Source organism: Vicugna pacos, chromosome 13 (assembly GCF_048564905.1).
Source record: "Vicugna pacos chromosome 13, VicPac4, whole genome shotgun sequence".
Lineage (NCBI taxonomy): Eukaryota > Metazoa > Chordata > Mammalia > Artiodactyla > Camelidae > Vicugna > Vicugna pacos.
The window spans coordinates 23,222,437-23,249,480 of record NC_132999.1 but is presented as its reverse complement, the minus strand read 5'-3'; the positions used below and the strand labels follow the sequence as shown (position 1 = coordinate 23,249,480).

Below are 27,044 nucleotides of genomic sequence, written 5' to 3'. Positions count from 1 at the left end.
TTAATTCATCTGCTTCTATCAAATTTTGAAAAGATGCAGTTCTTCAAGATTCATGATCTTCAGGCCTCTTCTCTTCATACCCTATCTTCCATTTTGAGAAAATCTCATTGACTCTAACAACTTTAAATGACATCTACTGATACTGAGCATCTGTTTCTGTCTCCCATCTCCAGACGTATGGTGTCTGCTTGACTCTGCTGACTTAAAGGATTTCAAGCTCAGCGTATCCATGACTGAATTCCTGACTTGCTCCACACAACTACTCCCCCGCCCAGCCAGCCTCTACTTGTCTTTCCCCATATGTTCCTTCTTCCCTTTATCTACACACTTGGGTGTCCACCTCAGTATCTCATTCTCTTTCCATTTAGGTCATCATGTCTTACTGGATTTACCTCCTGAAGATCTTAAATCCATGTATCTTCACAGCCACTATCCTGGTCTAATCTACTGTAGCCCAAGCTCCCACCTTCTCTAACCAAAAATGCTGCAGAGGTCTCTTTATCCCTTTATTCTATTCTTGACATTGCAGCCTACATTAATCTTCAAGTTCACTCTTTGAACATGATGATTCCTTCCTCTGCTTAAACCATTTGAGAGTTTCCATTGTTGTTCAGATAAAAGCAGCATCCTTAACAAGAACGTGCCTGAAGGATCCTGGCCAAACGCAGCAGCTTCACCTCCATTGAATCCCTGCGCTGCCACACTGGCCCCCTTTCAGTTCCTCAAGTTCACCTCCCTCCTTCCCTCCTCAGAGCCTTTTAATATTCTATTCCCTCTGGCTATTGCTTTCTCATTGTATTAAATTAATTGTCATTTACATTCATTAGCTTTTTTGAATCTCAGGACTAGATTAGTGATCCCTAATGGGTGTGCTCGGCACTTACCTTCATAACACTAAGATTTTAAATTATTAGAGTAATTGATACTGTCTTTCTGAATAGAATGTAAGTTACATGATGACAAAGATTTTGTCTGTTCTACTCACTGTTACATCACTCATTTCTGCCACCAGGTATCATATGGCAAATTACAAATAGAGTGAATGGATGTTGAGGTAGTGGGTAAAATATTTCAAAGAGTAATTCAGAAGCACCTGAAAAAAGGGTGCTTTGGTGGAAGAAATGATTTGAAATTGTTAAATGTGTTAGATTGTTAAATGTGTAAGTTTATTTAATGATCATTTTAAGTATTCATGCAAAACTCTTCTAACATAGGCTGGAGATACCTTGCAGGTCAGTCTTAATATTAAAGCATAAGGAACTAGAGGCATGGAGGGATCACATAATCAGTAGAAGGATGGAGATACACATCCATTCTCCTTGGGGAAGAGATTTCAATGGGAAAGCAGAAAGAGACACCGAGAACGCCTTGCCTCTTCTTCTGCTTACAAGACATATCACAACATTGAGTGATGAGAACACTGATGTATCAAAGCATCAAGAGTGAGTTCATGCAGGTGACACAGCTTTGCCCATATCCTTGACATTGGGGCTGACCCTACCAGGGTCCCTGAGGACATGCCTTCAACAGGGAAATGCGGGCACTCAGCTTCCTTCAGGGACAGGAATGTTATGATGGGCCTGGTCCCTGGGAGTGTTGGACAATTAGTCACAGAGTGATCTTCTACAGACCACAGGAATATCAACCATATACATCTTACATTAGTCCACACTTACCTTTGTTCAGAAAGAGACGTTCTATAATAGGTGATATGGGGCGGTTCACAAAGTTTTCGCCCTGGTGGACAAGGGCTTCTTTGATTAAAGGCAATCCAGTTAAAAGAACTGAAGACCAGTCACCAAATTCCAGACTAAGAACGTTCCCATATTTCTTCACCAACTGGAAAACAGTAAAACAGTCATGGTTGAATGTGCCACGTCTGTGTGCCCAGGAATGAACAGTGTGTGGGTAGCTTGCCTTGAGTGGGTATGTGTGTGCATGTTTGTGTGTGTGTGCATCTTGTTCAGATGGAAATGTTTCTACCTTTTTCCATTTCTCCTCTTCTCAATTAGATTTGGGTTGAATTCACTACGGAACATAAACTTTATTATAATTATTTATTCATGTGTTCAACCTACTTGAACTGAGTAAGCATGTACCATGTGCCCTAAGAAGCAGGCATAATGATACAACTACAGCAAACAAGGTCTCTAACCTCAAGCATCTTAGGGTCCAGTGAAAGGAGAGAATTCAGCACATGGGACTTACCAGACAAGGCTGAGATATGTTTACTGAACATCTGGTGTAGCAAGCATGAACTTCCCAGCAAATCAGATCTGTTTAACTAGAGGAGAATGTCCCCTCCCTCAACACTTTCCAGACAATAGAAAATTCACTATCGGGCTTGGGGTCAGGTGTGGAGAAGCACACACTAGTTCTGGAGCCAGGGGCAAATCTTAACACTGTGGTTGACCTGCTGTGAGCTTCTGAGAATTTTGCTTCCTTCTTTTTGAGCTTCAGCTCCCCTGGTATACAGCAGAAAATTATTCTTCCCTCAAAGGGTTCTGTGACACGAATGAGGGCAGAAATGTGAAAGGCATTTTGTTTTCTGGTACCTGGCAGACAGCCACTGGAGACTGAGGAATGAATGGGCTCTGTGTGCAAAGGGAAGCAGATGGACATGCTCATGGTGACAGAGAGGATGAGAGCACAGGAATGATGCCCTGGAGAAAGATACTCGTGTCACAGACAACCACATCCACTGGGTGCCATGTTAAGCAACTTCACATTTTATCTCATTTAACTTCACAAACACATTACAGAAGTAATGATTTCCTTTGTCTTTCAGAAAAGGAAAATAAGTTACAGTCATAGTAACTTAGCCAAGGTGAGAAAGCTATTGGATATTTAAGTGAATTTGGCAGGGGTTACACAAGTTATAAGGGCAAAGACATGAACCCAGATGGAACTATGACCTTAGAGTTTAGTGGGGTGAGAGAGTGAATGTGAGAATGACGGTGAGGGGGGCAGAGAGAGAGAGAGGACGGAAGAGTATGAATGTGTGTCATGAGTGTACACAAATGAGCAAGTATGTGCCACTATGGCTTGGATGGCAGTCAATGGCCATTAATCAGAGTCTATCCTGACTTGTTAATTCAAAGGACAATTCTAGGTAGACCCTGTCCCTGCCTCCTGTGTGCCGGGCTATGTCCAGCTGTGTCCAGCTGCAGACAGTAGTACCAAACAGAGGGCTCACTTCTTCCAAGTGTCTGTGACCCCTCCTCCCCAAATGCCATCCCCCATGCTCTCCCATGTCACCCAAGGTACCCTGGATCCCATCAACCTACTGGAGCAAATATCATGGATTTTGTCTCATTCCACCGCCCTGCTCCCATATTAAAGACCATCCTGAACTGAATCCTTCCATTGTCCTTTTGGCCCAGAGTTTTCCACCAATGTTTGTTCATCACTAGCAAAATACGTATTGTCTTGATAGACAGGGCAAAGCCAAGGTTCCATCTCAAGTTGGTGCCTCTAGGTACATGTCTTTTTTCTAAGAAATGGCAGGAATTGGAATCAAGATTTTTTTTTTTACTTCATCTTCATGAATGGCTGGGTAAAATTCTAGGGATTTATGAAAAGGATTTCTTGATGAATTTAGAATGTATAATAAAGATGTTTTGGAAACTGCTGACAATGTCAGGTTAAGCTAAATGACTCCTGACTGACAATGTGTACAACCTGGAATTTCAGCTTCTTCTTGGAAGGGATTTGACCTTCAATTAATGTTTCCTGAAATGAACTTCCTCAGAGTTCCATCTCTGCTCTCTGCCCATGCATATTTCTAGTCCAACAGAACTAGACCAAATACTTTTAGGGTGTGCTCATTGTGCACTGAAGACAGTGATGTCTGGCAATTTTTAAGTGGATCCTGCCAGTCAGGTGCCAATTGCTTTACATGGAGGTAAATATAAGACCCATAATCATCTGGGAAAACTTTAAAGGCAGAGAATACTTCTCAATGTACAACAAAAAAGAAGTCATTAAAAAAGAGAGAGTGTAAGGGAAAAAAGGAAGTTAAAAATAACATGCATCAGGAAGCTAAAATACGCTAAAATGAGAAATGAAAATAGAAAAAGAAAGAGAAATGTATTAACATACACGCTATAAAGGGCAAACAAAAGTAAGTGGAGACAGGAAGCTTAATATGAAAGATACGAATTCCAAATTTCAGATTTCACACCTAAATAATAGTACTTTAAATAATAAAGTAGAAGAAATAAATGTTTAGAATTTAAAAAAATTATACATGATGAATTAGTGAGATAGGAAATTGAAACAAGACATAAAGTTGCATAAGATTAGAGTGAATCTAAGCTCTTAAATTCAAAAATCAGCATAACAAAGACATAACAAAAGAAAAAGAAATAAAGGAAGATAGTACCAATTTGTTCTCCCACTAGCAGTAGGTAAGGGAGTCCGTTGCTCTGAACACTCACCACTGGTGAACAGTGTGTGTATGTGAGTGTGAGTGTGTGTGTGTATGTGTGTGTGGTTTGGACTGGGCACATGGAGCGCTAAGATTCTGTCTCTCATTCACTAATTTTGTATTTGAAAATGTTGTCTCAATGTGTCTGTATTGCTTTTATAGTTAAAAAGTATTTCTATCCAATAAAGCAAAAAAGGAAACCTAAAGATCTACAGAATAAAGCTTCATAACAGTGGTTCTTACCCTCTTTGAATCACAGAATCCTTTGAAAATTGAGTGTATGTCAGGGACCTGCTCTTCAGGACAAATCTATACACATGAACATGGTTCCGCACACATGAACTTTCAGGTGTTTACCAGTCCCCTGGGGCCCATGAACTCCTGATCTCACAGGTAATTCTTGGGGTTACATAAGTTATAAGGACAAAGACATGAACCCGAGATGGCACTATGACCTTAGAGTTTAGTGGGGTGAGAGAGTGAATGTGAGAATGATGGTGAGGGGGTCAGAGAAACAGAGAGAGAGAGAATGGAAGACTGTGAGTGTGTGTCATGAGTATACACAAATGAGCAGGTTTCTGAGACTGGTCTGTGGAAATCAAATTCAAGTTCAATCCAACAGGTTTTTATGAACTGCTTCAGAGTTGTCAAGTGCCTTCTGACAGTGCTAGGGTATAAATGGGGACAATACACAGGTCCATACCCTGTGGTGTTTTCCTGAAGTGTCAAAGTCTCTTGAAATAGGCTGACAGCAGGAAAAACTAACACTTAGCAGTAGATGATATACATTAAAATGCTGGAGAGAGGGACATAAAGCTACTGAGAGAAGAGATAAATTTCCACTCCAGACATGGGAGAAAATCTCTTAATAGGAGATGGGAATTGGACCAGATCCTAAATGAAGGTCAGGGTGCCAGCAAAAGGACGTGTAGTGTGAAGGCAAAGACTTTAGGCTGTGGGAAAGGCATAGACAAATACAAAGAAAGGAAAATGTGGGTGTCCAGGAACAAGTGACCATCCTGTCTGCCTGGAGTGTAGGGTTCATCAAAGAGCACAAAGCCTGTGGTCGCTTAAGGCCGGGTGCTTGGGACACAGTTCCTGAAGCTTAGATCCTCACAGTCTAATAGAACATATAGATGGATCATCAGTTCTTATTATTACCATTCTGTACAATAAATTACTTGATGGGAGACACTTAGGAAGCTCATAAGGGGACCAGAGGCTAGGATCAGTTCCTGGAAAAGGTATCTGTTATTTGTGTAGGGAGATGGAAGTCAAGGCTGGCAGGGAAATGTGAGCTAGACTGAGGATGTCTTAATGTCAAGTGATATGTTTTAGATCTTGTTTTGTTTGCAATTAGAAAATTGAATATAAGAGATAATGTGAGTGCTGAGGAGCTTGGAGTTTGAAGTCATACGAATACATTTGCAACCAGCTTCTGCTTGTTACTTTCTATGTGATTTTTGTTCAAGTTATTTAACTTTCCTCTGTCTCAGCTTCCAAATCTATAAAATGAGGAAAATTACTAGTTCCCATCTTTAGGATGATGGTGATAAGTAAGCATAATACTAACATTAATTAAAAAATAATTATTGTTATTGTTATACCAGGGGTGTATTTTAGCAAAAGGACTCAGGTAAGATATGGACGAAGGAATAGAGGGGAAGTGGCCAGAGGGTGGACTGATGGAGCCCATGCAGCAATCAGACCAGACAAGTGATGCCTCCTGTGTGACCAACACTGGTTTTATGGAGTTTGTTACTATAAACTTTTGAAGAAAGGGGGAGAGTAGAAGATATAGAAATAAGCTACAGCTATGTTCTAGGCAACCTGGCAGTAAACTGATATTCAACTGAATTATTTGATTCTTACAATAACCCTATAAAGAACTCTCAGTAGTCAGAAAAAGAAGCACAGGGATTTAGCTCATAGCTAGTGGGTGTAAATTTGGGCTCTTTCTAACTCGCTCTGCATGGCTCATCCTTAAATGAAAGGATGAAGATATTCTCTCTTCTGAGTGGTGGAGCTCCCGAAGTACTAGCTGGCCACATGGCTTCCCAGTGAAAGACTACATTTCCCAACTTCTCTGAGTGGGACCAATGGGACATGAGCAGTGGCGATGAGTGCATCTATGGGGCCTTGTCCTTAGATGAAGGTGCTTCTCACCACCTGCCCCTTTCCCCCTTCAAGAAAGTGCAACTCATACACGATGATTTTTCAAGAGGAGAACAACCAGATAGAGAGAACTGGGGTTTCTGGACAACCTTGTGCTATAAAGCAGACTTCCTATCCTGGACTTCCTGTCTACATCTGAACTCACTTTTCTTTCTTCCTTCCTTCCTTCCTTCCTTTCTTCCTTTCTTCCTTCCTTCCTTTCTTCCTTCCTTCCTTTCTTCCTTCCTTTCTTCCTTCCTTCCTTCCTTCCTTCCTTCCTTTCTTTCTTTCTTTCTTTCTTTCTTTTTTTTTAAAGTATAGTCAGTTTACAAGGTGTCCATTTTCTGTATACAGCATAATGTTTCCATCATATATATACATACCTATATTTCTTTTCATATTCTTTTTCCTTATAGGTTACTACAAGATATTGAATATAGTACCTTGTGCTATGTGATATAAAATTGCTGTTTATCAATTTTATATATAGTAGTTAGAAGCTGCAAATCTGGAACTCCCAATTTATCCCTTCCCAACCCTTTCCACCCCTGGTAACCATGTTTGTGTTCTATGTCTGTGACTCTGTTTAGGTTTTATAAATAAGTTCATTTGTGTCTTTTTTCTTAAGATTCCATGTATAAATGATATCATATGGAATTATTTCTCTTTTTGGCTTACTTCACTCAGAATGATGATCTCAGGGTCCATCCATGTTGCTGCAAATGGCATTATTTTATTCTCTTTTATGTCCAAGTAGCATTGCACTGTGTGTGTATACATATACACACATGTATGCATATATATATATACATCTATACATGTATATATACACAAAGCTTCTTTATTCAGTCATCTATTGATGGTCATTTAGGTTGTTTCTGTGTCTTGGTTATTGTAAATAGCGCTTCTATGAACATTGGGATGCATGTATCTTTTGGAATTAGAGTTCTCTCCAGATACATGCCCAGAAGTGGGATTGCTGGATCATATGGTAGGTCTATTTTTAGTTTTTTTGAGAATCTCCATATTGTGCCTTCAATACCAGAGATGCACCAGCGGTTGTGCCCCTCCAGAGAAAGGTGAGAACACTTCTATGTCTAAACCATGGCCCTCTGATCGTTAGATCATGTGACACCAATGTTACCGAGCAATGCCCTTTGGACTAGTGGAGATGGCTGCTACGGCTGAGCTGTATTGCACCCCTCCCCATCATGCACACCAGCAGTCATGCTTTATAGGACTTAGGCTGCTCTGAACACACTCCCAGCCTCAGCCCAAACAACACTCCAGCTACCTGAGTCTGCTGCTGGGCAGTCAGCCACAGTCCTCTCCAGGGGTTCATCCTCTGAAGCTTTTTCTCTAGCACCCAGTCCTGGCCTGTTCTTGCTGGCTCCTCTTTTGGGCTAGGGATGGCTCAAACCCTCTGTGACAGTTTCTCTCTGTCCTGTCTACCATGTGGCTTCTGCCTTCTCTTGCAACCCTCTGAAGTTCCTTTTCTGTCCCAGCTGATATCCCCACTGGAGATGGGGCTTCCCAGGGTGAGGACATTTTTCCTCCTTTACCTCTCCTTACCCAGGGAACAGGTCTGACATCAATTTCCATTTTCTTTTTCTTTTTTCCCTTCTACCATGTTTTGTGAGAATTTTGCTAATATTTCCAATTGTCAGAGAGATTCTGCCAAGGTGCAGTATGTATTCTGTGAGAGTTGTTTTGTATGCAGATGTAGTTTTTGCTGTATTCTTGGGAGGTGAGCTGTGCGTCCTTCCACCCTGCCATCTTGGCAATGCCCTCAGAACTCACTTGTGATGGGGAAGTAAATTTCAATCTTTTAAATCCAATGGATTTTGGGATTTTAAAAAAAAGTAGTTCAGTGTATACCTTCACTAACATATTTCCACTTTATCTGCATTTTCACACTTAGTTCAATAAGATTTTCTCTTATTTATATGATCCTATAGTAAGCCATATAGATAAAGCAGAGAAAGTTTAGAAAATGCAGGGGGAAAAATGAAAGAGTCCCATCATGACATACCAACAGGACAATTTCTTCACTGCCCTCTCACTGTGTTTTAGCTCAGATCACCCTCCCCATTTAAAAATCTCCTGTCCCCTTTGCTCCAAGTAGCCACTTGCTTATCATCCCTTTCAAATTCACCCAAATTTATTTCAACATTCCATAAGAGATTATTCCAGGGTTTTCCATTCACAGTGATCCCACCTGATGTTATCTCATTTGGTTACAAAAGGGTTGTACCACACATTTCATCATACACTGTCTTACACTGTTCCTGTCATATAATAAGCAGTTCATAAATGTCTCTTTGAATAATTGAATCCCTGAATAAATCAATTATCCTCTATCATGAAAAGTCATGTCACATAAGTAGAGAAAAGGTATATGAGTCACATAGCTCTGAGTTGAAGTCTTGTTTGGTCATTATCTATATTCAATAACTTGTACAAATCACTTGCCAGTTTTTAGTCAGTTTCCTCCATGATAAAACAGAAACATCATCAGAAGATTTCTAACTTGCATGTCTTTTGTAAAGATTAAATGAAAAGGAACACATATCTGTACACAAGACCTAGCATATATAGGTCATACTTAATGTTTCCAAATTGCTAGAAAGTAATTTTAATTACAACTAAATCATACCATTTAACTCCATTTGTTGAACTCCATTTTGCATTAAAAGCAAAAATATTAAAAATGCAAGATTATATAAAATAAAATTTAACAGTTCTAATGAAAAATCTTTGGGCCACAGATAAGACCCTAGTCTTAGTTTCAACCCTGGCCAGTTTTATGACTTTAGGCAGATAATTTATCCTTTCTAGTCATATCTATGGCACAGTGGTAAAACAAGGGCACAGAATGGGTTTCTTATTTCAGACAAGAGTGAGTAAAAGCATCCAATTTTACTCATCCTACTCATCTAAGAATTCTAATAAAATCCTGTCCTCTGTACCAAAGATCCAGAAAAAGTATGGCCCACCAGGACTAAACCTTTTACTCTTCCTGTTCTGGAGGCAAATAGTATGAAAAAGATGTGACCCTCCTTCAGCTTATTGGGGAGGGGGTGTAGCAGTTGATAATATAGGTGGAAATTTGTCTTCCCTCAAAGTCAGCAACAAAAAGGTAATGCCTCTCCCCTGCTGACTCTGAGCTGTATTGTGAATATCACCTCTGAACTGCAGTAGAGAGACTCCATGGAAGACTCAGGGGGCAAAATTCTGTTTTCCACCACTGTAGAGAAACAAGGAGGTACCCATTCCCCATGGAGAAGTTATGGGTACATTGCTGACTTTCATTCCCCATGCAGCAAGGAGCAGGCTGTCCTACTCAGAGGGGCTCCAGTCTTTTGTCCCCATCCTCATTCTCTCTAGCCTGCACTGATGAGAATATGGGCTGGAGTCCTATAGGGGTGGGTAATGTGTAAGTAAGGTAGACCAGTATAGCACTGCAGAGGCTCTCTAACCTAAATTGATATTTGAACCACAATACACAAGAGTGAGCACTCTGAACATAAGCAGGTTGATTATTTGCTAAAATGAAAATTCACACAAATTCCATAGTCATATAACAAAATACCCAAAATATCCAGACTATAATCTAAAATTACTCATGTTACAAAGAACCCAGGAAATCTCAACTTGAATGAGTTGAAGACAACACTGAGAAGACAGAGATGTTGAGATTATAGGATAAAGATTTTAATGTGGCTATTATAAGTTTGTTTCAATAAACAATTGTACTCTCAAAATTTTTAAAAATAGAAAATTTTAACAAAGAAATAGAAAACATATATAAGAACCAAAGAAAAATTTCAGAAATAAAAAAACAAAATAAGCTAAACAAAAAACTCAATAGAACAACTAAATGGCGAAGTGATGACAGAAGAATCAGTGAAACTGAAGACATCAGTAGAAAGTATCCAATTTGAAAAACTCAGAGAAAATAGACTGCAAAACAAACAAACAAAGCAAACAAATGCTGAGCTTCAGGGACTGATGTAGGAATGAGAAAAGATCTGTAACTTGTGCCTTCAGTACTCAAGGGTACATAAACAAAATTGTAAAAAGGTGGACTTGAAAAAATATTTAAAGAAATAGTAGCTGAAAAATTCTCAAACAGAAATGGTAGCAGAAAAACCTACAGATCTACGAAGCTGTGAGTGAAACCAATAAATTCAAAGAATTCAACACCAAGACGTATCATAATCAAATCTATAAAAGCTAAAAGCAACGAAAACTTCATGAACACATGCAGAGGAAAACAACTAATTTCTCATGGAGAAAACAGTTCAAATTACAGCAGATTTCTCATCAGAAACTAGGGTGGCCAGAAAGAAGTAGCACAATATTTTCAAGATTATAAGAAACTGTCAACCTAGAATTCTATATCCAATGAAAATGTACCCTAGAAATGAAGGTGAAATAAAGACATTTTTGGATAAAGGAAGCTAAGAATTTTTTTGCCAGCAGACCACTTCTAAAAGAATGGCTAAAGAAAGTTTTTCAGTTAAGAAATAAAGAGCAACAGAAAGCACAAATAAATGGGTAAATACACTAGAATATTCTTCTCTTCTTGAATTAAAAAAATGTGTTTGACAGTTAAATGCAAAATTATAATACTGTTTGATATAGACCTCAATATATGTACAGATAATATTTAAGGCAGTTAATGTATTATAAAGCAGGGAAGGTAAAAGGACCTAAGTTTAAGTTATCTATATTCTTCCTGAAGTGGTAAAGTGTTCATTTTTAGTTCAATAAGCTGTGTATGCATAGCATGTAATCTTTACATGAAGCACTTAAAACACATTACAAAGAGATATTCTTTAAAAAGTCTATAGATAAAACAGAATTCTTATAACATGTTCAAGAGACCAACAGGAAGACAGCAAAAAGAAAGAGAGGAATAATATACAAAGTAAAAAATATATATAAAATAAAAGTTAAATAGCACAATTAAGTGTTAATGTATCAATAATTACATTAAATATGAATAATCTAAATTTACCAGTTAAAAGACAGGGATTGGCAGAATAAGAAAGAAATGACCCATCTATATTCTATGGATAAGAAACTCATTTTAAATATAACCATATAAGTCAAGGTTAAAAGTGAAAGAATGGAGAAGCATATACTATGGAAATCCTAATCAGAAGAGAGCTGGTGTGTCTATACTATATCAGAGAAGGTGAAGTTCATGCAAAGAAAATTACCAGAGATAAAAGTGGACATTAAATAATAATTAAAGGGCCAATTCACCAAGATAGCACAACAATGTGCATGCACTACATAAAATACATAAAAGAAATGCCAAATACATAAAAGAAAATCTCTAGAATTGAATAAAAACAAAATGAAACTAAGTATATCTGGAGACTTCAACATGCCTCTCCTAGTCACTGAATCAGTAGCTAAGAAGTCAACAAAGGTACTGAAGAACAAAATAACGCAGTTGTCTAATTTTATCTAGTTGACATATAGTATACAACACTCCACCTGACAACAGCAGAAAACATTTTTTCAAGTAGGAATGGTGCTGTATCGTGGGTCATAAAACTGAGCTTTGCATATTAAAATATTGAAATCATAAAAAATACATCCTCTGAAAACAATGGACTCAAACTGGAAATCATTAACAGAAAGAAAACAGGACAATCTCCCAATACTTGGAAATTAAACAGCACATTTCTTAAACAACGGGACAGGTTTAGAAGTATAGCTTTATAATTCTGTGACTGATCCTGACACTTCATAGTGCCAACTGGGTGTCTCCCAGAACGTGATAACACCTTCTCCAATTGAACTTGAGCATACATTATAGTCTCGTGTTTAAATTTCTCCAAGGACTTTCTAGGCAAAGGGGAACTAATATTGTTGGGCATGTACTATTAGCTATATTACTATTGACCATTCACTGTTTTATTTAATGTTCACAACTACCTGTCACAGTGTTGTCTCTCAGCAAAGTACCAGTGCTGAAGGTAGGGAAGCAGCTGAAGAATCCTGGGAAAGTGTGGACGTTGGAGAGAATTACAAGGGATTCAGAGCAGCCACAGTTTCGAAGCCCTGATGGGACTTGATTATAAAGACGTGGAAAGAGGCTACAAGCAGGGTTCCAAGTGGCTCCCTGGGGAGTCTGAACTTGAGGGGCAGCTGAGAAGCAGGGAGAAAATCTAAGCAGAGGCATGACATTTTAAATGATTACTTTAGTGAGTGGATTGCAGAGTGAGAAGGATGAAGGTGAGGGGCTCAGTCCTTGCGGGGATGGGAGTAATTCAGTTGAAAGGTGGTGAGGATTTGGGTAGTAGAATCGCCATTTTACACATGAGAAATGCAGCCTCCAAGAGGGAAAATAGAGCATTTTCCTACCCCCCACACCCCAAGGATAATAATATTAAAAAGACACGGTGATCATATTACAAATAGTATGTACCAAGAGTGTGTAACATGACACACAATTAAATGACTTAAAGAACGTTTTGTCTGGCACACTTACATAGTAAACAGTTTACATATATTTCACCCCTCAAAAGCGCAGGTGGAATCACGCCAGGTGACAGTGAGGAAACGAGGCTCAAAGCGGGGTGTACCGGGGGTTAGTTTTAGCGCCAGTGCCTCCCCCCCGCCCCATCCTCCCGCCCTTGGTACCCGGACTGGCCCTTGTCCTGCAGGTCAAGGTCAGGACGCGCCCCGGCACCTTCGCCCGCTCCTACCCGCTGAAGCGACAGGGGCACATTCTCAAAGTCCAGATGTAAGAGGTGTCCTACGAAGGGCAGGCGCAGGGGTCCAGGCGGGTAGTTCTTCGGGCGCCGTTTTCTGAGGAAATCAGTAAAGAAAAGAAAGGCTATGGCACCCAGCAGGAGAGTGCGGAGACTGAGCGCGCCCCAGAGGGCCGCCGCCAGGGAGCCCAAGGACCCGAGCATGGCTGTGATATCTGCTCTCTCTTCTGAGTTCGGGTCCAATGACTGTCCCCGCGAGGCTCGGACTCTGGGTTCCCCGCCCCGCCCCTAACCCCTAGCCCCGCCCCTAGCCCTGTCCTGACTCCGCCCGGATCCCAGCCACGCCACGCCCTTCCTGCCTCTCACTGCCTAGCTCCTACTCTGCTGCACCTGGCTTCCAGTGGCCACCTGTTTTGCCTGGCCTGTCCAGGAACTTTCTCCGGGCTCCTGCAGCCCCACCCTCACCCCTGCCAGATCCTCTCCTTCCCTCTGCCCCAACCCAGCCTGCCCGCCATCCACCACATGGCAGGGACCGGATTCTTGGGAGAACACGCAAGGGATTTGGAAAAGGCCAGGCTAGGAGCCTTTTTATTTGCATTTAGAAAGCCTGTCTCTCTGTGAGAACACGGGCCTCTAGGGATTATGGTTTCATTGCATCTCTGAGAGCAATGCAGACCTTTGAGCTCCGTGTTTTTCAATGACCCTCTCACCCAGTGATTGGAACCAAGCCTGGTGAACTTTAATCAGGAAAAGAGCAGCACCTGACATTTCTTAGGCACTTACTATAGACCAGGTATTGTTTCAGCCTCTTTATGTAAATTGCTTAATTCTGACAAAGTTTTGCAGATGCTTTCTTCCTTCCGTCTTTCAGTAGCAGAAACTGACAGAGCATAGGTACCAAATAAGTGGTAAGGAACTGAAGCCACTGATCTGCAACACATCTAAAGGACTCTCTGTATTTGTAACTGTTCTGAAGATTAAGAAGCATTACCTCAAAGCTCCTAGCCCTGAGGCTAGTCCTTAATAGGTGCTTAATGAACTCTGAAGCTGGATGTCTTCGTCCTTCTCCTTTTTGGTTTGCTTAGTGAGTCTTTCTATGAAGCCCCAAGACAGTATAGGACCCCAAATTCCAACCTCCCATGCCTACCTGTGTCTCACCATATGTGAGATGCTCAAAACATGAAACATAGTTCTCGGACAGTATAGCACACACTCAGGTACTCAACATCTATAGACAGGATGCTGAAAATCTTTTTCTTTTAAAGAAATAAAGCAGCATTGCTGTTTCTTTTCTCTTTCCCAATGTTTAGAGGGAGATACTAGTCAGAGCTTAGTTTTCATCCTTCCAGTCCACATTTTCCTGTTTCTCTACAGTTTTTATACATTTATGCAATTTTCCCTAATATTTATATAATTACTATTTGAAAAAGAATTATCCTACAACTGATTTTTTTTCTCAGTATTATGTGTTTGAGATCTATTTGGATTGATACATGTGGCTTTAGTTCATTCACTGTAACAGCTATGATGTATTTTGTCACTACCCCACAATTTTTTTGGCAAGTGTAAAATTGACATATAACTTTATATTAGTCTCAGACATACAACACAATGATTCATCCGAGCAAAGTAATCACAGAAAACATCTAGTTAACAATCAATACTATACATAGTTACAAATATTTTTTCTTGTGATCTATACTTTTAAAATCTACTCTCTTAGCAACTTTCAATTATGCAATAAGCTGTTATTAACTATAGTCTCCATACTGTACATTATATCCCCATTAATTATTTATTTTATAACTGGAAGTTTTCACTTTGACCCCCTTCACCATCTGGCCCAACCTCTACCGTCCGCCTCTGGCAAACACCACCAGTCTGTTCTCTGACTCTACGAGTTCCATTCTGAAATGACATTTTCAACCTTTAAAGCTTATAATGATCAGTGTGACTTTCTTCAGTTGAATAATGTCCTCTTCTTTTCCATTAAGTTAAAATACAAATCAGCACAGGTATTTTGTTCCTAATATTTTAAAATGTAATGTGACTTTAAAAAGTATTTTGTAAAAGGTTGTATGTTTATTGAGCCTATACCACAGGTTCAGGTTACTAACTTTAACTTATGCTCTAATAAAAGTGAACAACACAAAATTAACAACACCCTCACTTATAACCATAATGTGATGAGTACTGGCATTGGTGCTCACTGTCACTTTGTACTTTATACTTTGAACTTTATGTTCTCTACCTCTTACGAACCAATCCTGAAACCTTTGAGTTGCTTCAGAAAAAAAATAAAGGGAAAGAAGAAAGGAGGAAAAAGGAAAAATCTTGATATTTTGTATATAATTTTGTTGATCAAATCACACAATGAAAACATGTAAAGCGACTATGAAGAATATCAGTATCATGGTGAAAAGTTATCAGATTAGTCCCTTCATTGATCCTTATGCCACACAAATTCCTGACTAAATTGTTAATAAGTTATTTGTTAATTGTGATTTCAACAGTCAACTGACTTTTTTCAGCATTGATTGAAAACTTGGGTGAAACCTGTCTATCCAGAGATGTTACACTGTATAAATATTAAGAAATACTTTAGCTAGATTATCTGTCGGTATTAAATTATACATCAGGTATTTGAATTAAATTTGAGATTAAAAGTAAAGCATATTTTCTAAGTAACAATGATTATTTGTTAATTAGAAAATTTCTTATTTTGAAACTGTAAGTTTCTATTAGTTGTCTTACATCTTCCTACACCACATGAATATGTTGTCTGACAATGAAAAGGCATAAATGCTTTCTGAATGCTTTTAAGGATTTATTTTAAAAACCGATGTTCTGTTTTATTCTTACCAAGATATAAGTTGATCCATTATATCTTTTCTGTTTGTCTAGGATTTTTTTTTTCTCATTATCTGGAAGTCGAAGGGATTTTCATAATAACTATAAATAAACTTAATCTAAATGTGTTACCAAATATCCTTGGGTATGCTATTTGTATATCTTTAATGTCCTGAAAATCTGAAGTGTAATCTAAACTGACATGTTTCAGAGTATTCAAGAAGAAAGATAAAACAGTCCTGCTTTTTATACCAGTATTTTATACTTCATAAAGATTTTGGTGAAGAGTCACAGTACATACTATAAGCATTGGCAAAATTCTGAAAATTCCTTTCTATAATATATAAAATCCACAATATTTAAAGAGTCAGTCATGGAGGATCAGTGTTTAGCACTGGATATTTTATGTTCTGTGTTTATATTATAATATTCAGATTGCAAGTACAATTGACCCTTGAATAACAACATAGGTTTGAATAGTTAAGGGTTCACCTACACACAAATTTTTTTTCAATAACAAATACTACTGTGCTACACGGTCTTCCATTGGTTGAATATATGGATGGTTGAATTTATGGATGCAGAATTGTATAACATTTTAATGTTTGTCAAAATGATTTCCTAAAAGGAATCCTAAGTTTCTAAGTTTTGCTAAAGTTAAGGAGAAGTAAAGATTTTCTCTTTTTTTAACATTATTTATTGATTTATAATCATTTTACAATGTTGTGTCAAATTCCAGTGTTCAGCACAATTTTTCAGTCATTCATGGACATATACACACTCATTGTCACATTTTTTTCTCTGTGATTTATCATAACATTTTGTGTATATTTCCCTGTGCTATACAGTGCAATCTTGTTTATCTATTCTACAATTTTGAAATCCCAGTCTATCCCTTCCCACCCTCTGCCCCCTGGTAACCATAAGTCTGTATTCTCTGTCCATGAGTCTATTTCTGTCCTGTATTTATGCTTTGTTTTTGTTTGTTTGTTTGTTTTTGTTTTTGTTTTTTAGATTCCACATATGCAGCACTATTTACAATAGCCAAAACATGGAAACAGCCTAAATGTCCATCAACAGGTGACTGGATAAAGAAGATGTGGTATATTTATACAATGGAATACTACTCAGCCATAAAAACCGACAACATAACACCATTTGCAGCAACATGGATGCTCCTAGAGAATGTCATTCTAAGTGAAGTAAGCCAGAAAAAGAAAGAAAAATATCATATGAAAGATTTTCTCAAAAAAAAAAAAAAAGAGGGAATCTATTGTTACTAGACCTGCCTTACAGAAATGTTAAAAAAAAATTCTTCAGAAAGAAGGAAAAAGATATAGGCCAGGATTCAGATCTACGTGAAGAAAAGAAGAACATTAGATTAAAAAAAAAAAGTAAATTAAATATTTTTTCTTTCTCTTAATTCATCTTACAGATGAAAGTTGGATCAAAAAATAGTAACAATGTCTTCAGAGACTACAGTTTACGAACAAGTGATATGAATGATGTAGTGTTGTAAGGGACAGAAGGAGGGAAGTAGGAAAACTCTGTTATAAGGTACTTGCGCTACTGATGAGGCAGTGTGGAGTTACTTGAAAGTGGATTTGGGTCACTTGAAATGTACACTGTGAACTCTGGGGCAACCACTTGACAAGTTTAGAAAAAGAAATATAGTCAATATGATAAGACAGTGGCATGACAAATATATAAAAATGACAAATATATAAATATTTGATATATAGTATGATATATATATAAATATTTGATATATATTTGATATATATATATTATGATAAGACAAGTGGCATGACAAATATATAAAAATGACAAATATATAAAAAATTCAAAAGGGAAGACAGGAAAAGAGTTAAAAACAAAACAAACAAACAAACAAACAAAAAAGCCCCACAAGGCAAGAGCAGTGAATAACCGTCCCTAGAGACCGTCACTCTAAGTGAAGTAAGCCAGAAAGAGAAAGAAAAATACCATATGAGATCGCTCATATGTGCAATCTAAAAAAGAGAAAAAAGAGGATGCTAATGAACTCGTCTACAAAACAGAAACAGACTTGCAGACATAGTAAATAATATTACGGTTACCAGGGAAAGGGAGTGGGAGGAGATACACCGGGGAGTTTGAGATTTACAAATGTTAGCCACTATATATAAAAATAGATTTAAAAAATTTCTTTGTATAGCACAGAGAACAATGTTCAATATCTTGTAATAATCTTTAATGGAAAAATATATGAAAATGAATATATGTATGTGTATGCATGACTGAGAATTGTGCTGTACACCAGAGATTGACACATTGTGATTGACTTTACTTCATTAAAAAAAAAGAGCAGTGAATAGAAAACAATAATCATATGGTAGCTATTAATCTGTATCAATTACCACTTTAAATGTTACTGTTCTAAACACACCAATTAAAAGACAGTATCTGTCAGAGTGGATACAAAACTGAGGTCTTTTAATCCATTTTGAAACATCATTGGGTCAGGGATAAGACCCTAGCCTCAGTTTCATCCCTGGACACTATATGACATTAGGCAAATCATTTATCCTCTCTAGTCATATCTCTCTCAGTGGTAAAACAAGGGCACAGGTCAAGTTTCTGATTCCAGATAAAAGTGAGTAAAAGCATGATTTGGAATAATAGGATAAAGATTTTAAAGCAGCTATTATAAGTATATTTCAATAAACAATTACACTGTCAAAAAACTGAAATTAGAAAATCTTTACAAAGTAATACAAAACATGCATTACAATAAAGAAATTTTAGAACTTAAAAATGTAATAACCTAAACAAAAACTCAGTGGAACGACTCAATGCCAAGTGGTAAGGAAGAATCAGGGACATTGAAGACATCAATAGAAAGCATCCAATCAGAACAACACAGAGAAAACAGACTAAAAGAAAACAAAACAAAAAAACAAAAAACAAAAACTGAGACTCAGGGACCTATGTTTGAATAACAAAAGATCTAACCCTTGTGCCAACAGTGCCCAAGAGTACTAGAAGGAGAGGAGAAAAAACGTGGATTTGAAAAAAATATTTGAAGAAATAATGGCTGAAAATATTCTCAAACTTTGTACCAGAAAAACCTACAGATCCAAGAAGCTGTGAATAAACCCACCAAATCCCAAGAATTCACACCAATATATATTATAATCAAATCTCTGAAAACGACAAACGATGAAAACTTCTTGAAATCATGTGGAGGGCAACAACTCACTACTTATGGGAACAACAACTCAAATTACAGCAGATTTCTCATCAACACCCAGAGAGGCCGGAAGGAAGTATCACAACACTTTCAAATTATGCAAAAGAAACTAGGAACCTCGAACACTATATCCACTGAAAATGTACTTCAGAAATGAAGCTGAAGTACAGACATGCCTAGGTGAAGGAGAGCTAAGACAACTTTTGACAGCAGAACAGTTCTAAAAGAATGGCTAAAGAAAATTCTTCAGATAGAAAAGAAAGACCTATAAAGGGTAAATAAATGGGTAAGTATACTACACTATTCTCCTGTTGAATTGAAAAAAATGTGTTTGACAGTTAAAAGCAAAACTATAATATTGTCTCATGTGGTTGTCAATGTATGCAGAGATAATATTTCAGACAATTATATCATAAAGTAGGAAGGGGAAAGGGACCTAAAGGGACAGTTTTAGGATGTCTGTATTCCACTTGAAGAGCAAAAATGTTGATACTACATTAAGCTATGTATGCATAGCATGCAATCTTTACAGCAACTACTTAAAACACAATACAAAGAGATATACTCAAAAACACTACAGATGAAGCAGAATTCTTTAAAAATTTTTAAGTGACCCATAGGAAGACAGGAAAGGAGAAATAGAGGAATAAAAAACAAAGTGAGAAAATAGAAAATAAAGAGTAAAATGGCAGGCTTAACTGTTAACATATGAATAATTGTGTGAAAATATAAACAATCAAAATTCAACAATGAAAAGACAGAGACTGGCAGAATTAAAACACATATGACCTGCCTATATTCTATCTACAAAAAATCATTTCAAATATAACCATATAAGGAAGTGAAAGGTGAAAGAATGCAGAACCATATACTATGTAAATACAAATCAAAAGAGAGCTGGTGTGACGATATTACATCAGACAAAATAAAGTTCAGGCAAAGAAAATTACCAGAGATAAAGAGGGACATTAAATAATAATTAAAGAGCCAATTCACCAAGATGACACAACAATTTCAATGTGTTTTCACCATAGAAAAGAGCTTCCCAGTACATAAATGAAAACTCCGGGAACTGTCTAGAGACACAGACAAACCTGTAGTATGTAATTATTCGGAGATTTCAACATGTCTCTCCCAGTCACTGAGAGAATCAGGAGAGAAGTCAACACAAATATAGAAGAAATAAAGAACAGAGTCATGGATCTAACTGACACGTAGTATACAACATTCCACCCAATAACTGCAGAATACACATCTTTTTCCCCCAATTAAGCATGGTGCTGTAGCTTGGGTTATAAAACCAACGTTTACATATTTTTAAAAAATTGAAATAATAAAACATATGTCCTCTGACAACAATGGACTCAAACTGGAAATCAGTAACAGAAAGAAAACAGGACAATCTGCCAATACTTAGAAATTAAACAACTCATTTCTTAAACAAGGGGAAAGGTTTAGAAGTGTAGCTTTGTAATTCTGTGACTAATCCTGTCACTTCATGGTGCAAACTGGGTGTATCTCCAGAAAGTGCTGAAACCTTCTCCATCTGGACTTTGAATACATTACAGGCTTGTGTTTAAAGTGCTCCAGGATCTTTCTAGGGAAAGGGGAACCAATATTTGTTGGCACCTACTATTAGCTCTATTAATATTGACCATTCACTGTTTTATTTAATGTTCACAACTACCTGTCACAGTCTTGTGTCTCAGCAAAGTAGCAGCACTGAGAGGCAGGGAAGCAGCTGAAGATTCTTGGCAAAGTGCTGGATGTTGGAGGGAATTTTAAGGAATCCAGAGTGGCCACAGCTAGAAGCCCTCATGGCAGATGAATGTAAAGAAGTAGAAAGAAGGTACAAGAAGGGTTCCAAGTGGCTCCCTAGGGAGTCTGAACTCTGGGAAGCAGCAGGAAGCACTAAGCGAGTCTAAATGACACTTTAAATGACTACTTTAGTGAGAGTGGATTGCAGGGCCAGGAGGCTGAAGGTGAGGGGCTCAGTCCCTGTGGGGAGGGAGCAATTAAATTTAAAAGTGGTGAGGATTTAAGTAGTAGTGTCACCATTTTCACATGGGAAATGGAGTCTCCAAGAGGGAAAGTTAGCATTTTTCCCCGAGGATAATAATACTAAAGAGACACATTGAGTATATTATATAGAATGTCCCAGTAATATGCAACATGACACACAATTAAATGACTTACAAAACGTTCCATGTCTGGTGCACTTAAATAGTAGAGTTTACAGAATTTCATTCCTAAAATGGGCAGGTGGTTTCATGCCAGTTTATGGCAGGAGGCTGAGGATCAATGCCCGGTGTATCTGGGTGCTGGCTTTACCATCAGAGCCCTGCCCTCAGTGCCCAGACTGGCCCTTGCCCTGCTGGTAAGGGGTCAGGAGGCACCCAGGCACCTTCTCCTGCTCATACCCGCTGAACCAGTAGGTTCCCCTTCTCAAAGTCCACATGGAAGAAGTTGCACAGGAAGGGCAGCTGCAGGGGCCCAGGTAGGTAGTTCTTTGGCGCTGCCTTTTGAAGAAATCAGCAAAGAAGGGAAAGGTGATGGCATGCAGCAGGAGGGTGAGGGGACATTGCATCCTCCAGGGGGACTTCTGAGAAGAGGACTAGCCCTGTGGTCTCTAACACTGAGCTCCCAACACTGCCCCCTTCCCCACCCCACCCACCAGGGCTCTTCCAGCCCTTTTCACCCCAGGCTCTGCCTTGCCCCTCCTCTGCGGTGCCTCACTACCTTGGCTCCAGTGTTGTGTAACCCAAGGGGCTCTTTCCCAGGTTCTGCTGCCTGCTGCTCCCCACCTCAGTACACCTCCACCTGCTCCTACTTTTACTCCACTCCACCCAACTGGCCTGTGGCCTGCCAGATGACAGGTGCCTGGTTCTCAGGAGAAGACCCTTGGGTCCAAAGAAATGAAGTTAGTATATTGAAGAGATATTTGCACTCCCAGTTTTCTGCAGGATTGTTCACAAAAACTAAGACACGGAAACAACCTAAGTATCTTTCAATGGGTGAATTATTAAAGAAAATAAAACATACACAAACACACACACACACTGGAATTTATTTTTTTAGCCTTAAAAAGAAGGAAATTCTGCCATTTGCTAAAAGGGTGAACCTAGAGGACATTATGCTAAGTAAAACAAGCCAGACAGAGAAAGACAAATGCCACATTATCTCACTTAAATGTGGACTCTAAAAAAGTCAAATTCATAAAACCAGAGGGTAGAACCATGCCTGTGGCTTGAGGGTGGGGGACATGGGAAGATATTCATCATGGGTACCAGGGTTCAGCACGTGGGATAAATTCTGCAGATCTAATGTACAGCATGGTAACAAGGGTTAATAGTGTTTCGTATAGTTAAGATTTTCTAAGAGGACAGACCTTAAATGAAATCTCACCTCTCACAAGAGTAACTACAGAGATGATGGATAAGTCATGTAGCTTGATTGTGGTGATCTTCCACCTTGTGGATTTTACATATGAAACAAGTTGTACATATTGAACATACAGATAAGTAACTCAAAGTCTTTTAAATTGAAATAAATGAAATTGAATTAAAATTTATTAATAAAGTTGTTAAAATTGCTCAATTGAAGTGTTTGGTGATTCCAATGTCTGGGCTTTTTCAAGGAGAGTTTCTACTGATTGATGTTTACCCTGTGTGTTGGCCATATTTGCTTGTTTCTTTACATGGTTCATAAATTTTTGTTGAAAATTTGACCTTGTAAGTGATACAGTGTGGGAACTCTGGACATCAGGAACCACCCCGGGTCTGTTACTTTTATCGTTGTTTTTGATGTTACTTGTTTAGTAACTTTCATGGACTAATTCTGTAAAAGTTCGATCCTTCATCACATCAGGCCCCTGGATGCTCTGGTGTTAGCAGCGGGTCCAGCTCATGTGTGCACAGAGGTCTCCTCAAAGGCCTGAACCAACAGGTCTCTCAGGGCTCTGCGTGTGAGACGGGTGCACCGTCAACACTCAAGCAGGTGGGCCACACTCTGTCTTAGCGCTAATTTCCTGCTTGTGCAGAGGCTCCAGGACAGCCAGAGATGGGGGCACCAGTGCTTGTCGGGTCCCTCCTGGGCACACACACAGCCCGTGCCGGTGGGTAGCCTTCTAGGTTCCCGGGGATATGGCAGAGCTTGCTGAAGCCTCAGTGGGCACCTCCTTCCCCCGTTTTCCCTTTTAATCCTCTTGGTAGCAGATCTGGTGCTGCCCCCTCAGGTTCCTGCAAGGCTGTACAATTGCCCTGATTTATTTGAACACATGCCTTGTAGAGTGAGTGGTTCATACAGACTGGATTTGGAGGCAGGTCAAGTAAACACAAGTCTGAGAGTGGGGACTTCCCAGGGAGTTGCCAGATAGAACAATAGTGACCTCTGTCTAGACACCAACCTTTGAGGCGCTCCCTCCAGTTCCTGATTCGTGCCTGGTGTTCTCAGCTACTATAGTTGCCAGGCTGTTGCTTTTCAAGGAGACTACAGAGCTGGGGAGAGAAAAACTGGAGTAGGGCAAGTTAAATACCACAAAGTTCACTGTTCTTCCTGAGATTCAGCTGTTTTTAGTTTTATTTTTCCTTTAGCAAAAGCATAGATTGTTACAAGACTGTTTGCAACAATTGTAATTACTGGAAAAACTCTGGTTAAAATACAGAGTCTGGAAATGTTGATTTTGAAAACTTTCGTAGTGTTCTTTCTGCTTTTATGGAGGAATAGATTTTTTGAAGGTCCTTACTTTGCCATTTCGGTGGTTCTCTCCAGTGGTCAGATTTTTCAGAAGTAGAAGGGACTTTAACAAGCAGTCTTTGAAGTTCCCATCTTTCAGAGTGTCTGGTGAAGGCTCAAAGGGCTACTGCATCGCAGAAGAGACTCTTAGACAGGCTGCAAGGTAAATCTGTCTGCTCTGCCCTAGTTAACTTGTCTGCCCACTCTCCACACCCCCTGTCCCCAAAAAGCTTGTGATTGACCTGGGTTCTTTGATTCTTTAAGCAATAGAAGTTGCTAAGAGGCCAGATGAGAAATTCAAGCAAGGCTTTATTGAGACTCAGGCTGCAGCACGAGGGGGCGAAAACAAGTAACTGGTTCCCTTGCTTGCTCCCTGAGGGGAGGTGAACTGGTCCCTTAAAGGGGGTGAGGGTAGGGGCAGATAGTGGGTCCACCAGGCAGGGAGGCTTAGGTGGCCTGCCCACCCCCTTGATAGCGCTGTGTGCAGGGACCGTGGGCAGAACAGGGCTTTTGCCCCTGACACCTCAGAAGTGCTAGTTGGGTTTGGCCTTTTTGAATCTTGTTCAAAATCTGCCCCAACTGCACATGCAGTTATTTTCATTCCCTTATAGTTTCTTTGTATTCTGTTGCTCAAGGACAAGTTTGTCCAGATGCAAGCACTGCAGTATAGGGTCCCAAGTTCCAGTCTAGTTCAGGTTCAACAAGCATCTACTATGTACAAAATCTGTTAGGTCCTGAGCCTAGGTGAGCAAGGCACATGCCTTCTGAAACACTCAGTGCAACTAGGAGATTGCATGGAAATAGGAGATTGAAATTTTGAATAAATTTCTCAGAGAATGGAGGAGGGATCAACTAACTGACTGAGACAGTCAAGAAAATGTTACTGAAGAGGTGGCATTTAAACAGGGTCTGCTGGGTGTAATTAGACATTTCTTACAGAAAAGATATATAAAGACAAGAAGATGATAAAGGACCTGGCCTGTGGGGCATTGATAGGACTTCAGCAGTTTGACAGGAGAAGTACTAAGAGATGTGACTGAAGAGGTGAGCAGGTGTCAGATCACAAACCACCACGTGCCCAGCTAAGGAGCAGGCCACACACATGGCTGTACACGGCCCACCTTTGATGATGCTGCTCACGTGGACCACCTGTGATGGTGTCCTGGGGGTTGACAAAGGGGCAGCCCCACTGAAGGATTTATAAGAAGTCTGTGGTCAGTAGGCAGGAGAGTATATTGTTCTATGAACTCAGTGAGGAAAAGATCAAATGGTCTAGAAAAAAAGGTACAGAAATTACTGGAATCTTCCTCTGAAAAATAATAACAGCATTACAACTACAGACAGCATATTTGGTCATCTTAGCAATTAAAATGCCAGTTTAGGATAGGTTATGCTGTGATAACTAAGGTTATGCTGCAGTAATTAACCATCCCAAATCCTAGTGGCTCACAGCAAAACAGGTTAATTTTCACATCACATGTCCACCCTGAATCAGCTATGACTCTGCTTCTTGTCCTTGTCTCCTGGGTGTAGGCTGACAGACACTTATCTGGGTTGTCGCTGGTCTCATGGCAGAGAAGAAAGAAATATGTTGAACTTTTAGCTGGCTCTTAAGCATTCAGAAGAGAGTCTTGGAACTTTTGCTCTCATTTTATTGGCCAAAGCCAATGACATGGTCTTTCCTGCATCTATCAGGGTGGTCAGATACAATGGTCCCACGGGGAGAAGCACCACAAAGCATGGCAACCCAGAGAAGTAGATCGTTAACCCAATCTCATAATTCACAGCAGGTTTTATTCCTCTACGTTGCAGATTAGGAAATGGTTTCAGGAACGTAAAGCAACCTGTTTAATGTGCAATCAAAAGCCAATGAATGAAAAAACCTGGAACTGATTTCAGGGAAGCCTAGCTCCACAGCCCTGACCCTGGGTTCATAAGCCACATGCTACCCACTTGAGTCTTTTAATGTTATTTCATGTGCAACAGAGCCCTGCGATAACTGTGGACACTGAATGTATTTGAAAAAGGGAAGCCTCTGTTCTGACCCTGACTGTTGTAACAGGCATCATCAGTGACTCAGTACCAGCCCCTGAAAGTGACCCTTTGCATCTGAGCCTGTATTCATGCTTAATTTCTTTTCTATTTCAAAAGCAGAGGGAAAGATTCTTAGGTTTTCAGAGCAGTACAGGTAGAGCATGGTGAATGTGCAAAGACACAGCGTGACCCAGATAGTACAAAATACCCATTCAGTGACATCACTCTTTTCTGCAGAAACAAGCATGGGGAAATGGAATAGGTGGCCCCATTCCACGTTTAAGAAGGAGGAACCAAAGGCTTGTTTTAAATGTGTTGCTCAAAGTCACAAAAAGAGTAGAGGGGAGACAACCCCAGTGTCCCTGGACATGTATTTCCGGTCCCCACCTTCCCTCTTGGTAGCTTAGCAATAAACAGGCTTGAATGATCTCCAGGTGAGAAGAGCCTGACACAGGGGGAGACCTCTGGAGTTCCTTGTTCTAACATGGAAACTCACCCAGGAAGTTGTCATTGTCACTTAGTCACCTAGCCAGCCCCCGCCTCCTGTCTGTAAACCCACGGGGCACTGAGAGGTGGCCCCTCTGCTGATATTCCATGTATGGTGTACGTATTCCAGCCTTGCCCTACCTGGACACATTTCCATACACACTGAGAGTATCCTGAGTGTCCTGCTCCGTCTCTGCTTGTAAGTCCTCCAACCTCCAACCTGATTTTAAACTTACACTGCAGTGTGTGTGTCTGTGTCTCTCTGCAGGGCAGGGGTGGAGGAAGAGTCACAGCCTGGGCGGTTTCTCAGCAAAATCTGTGCCTTATCCATGAATCCACAGGAAATGTAATGTGCTTGCACACCGTGTGTCAGACACTGATACGAAGTGAC

General features: G+C 39.5%; 1 protein-coding gene across 1 annotated transcript in view; it reads right to left on the bottom strand.

Annotated features, from left to right (window-relative positions):
• Nucleotides 1–13,521, bottom strand: part of LOC102535809 (cytochrome P450 2J2-like) — a 30,596-nt gene extending 17,075 nt beyond the window's left edge. The window contains exons 1-2 of the mRNA XM_006200587.4: nt 13,312–13,521; nt 1,677–1,839 (exon numbers count right to left, since the gene is read on the bottom strand). Coding sequence (XP_006200649.1) covers nt 1,677–1,839; nt 13,312–13,521 — 373 coding nt within the window. The remainder of the gene's footprint in view (nt 1–1,676; nt 1,840–13,311) is intronic.
• Between the last annotated feature and the right edge of the window lie 13,523 nt (nt 13,522–27,044).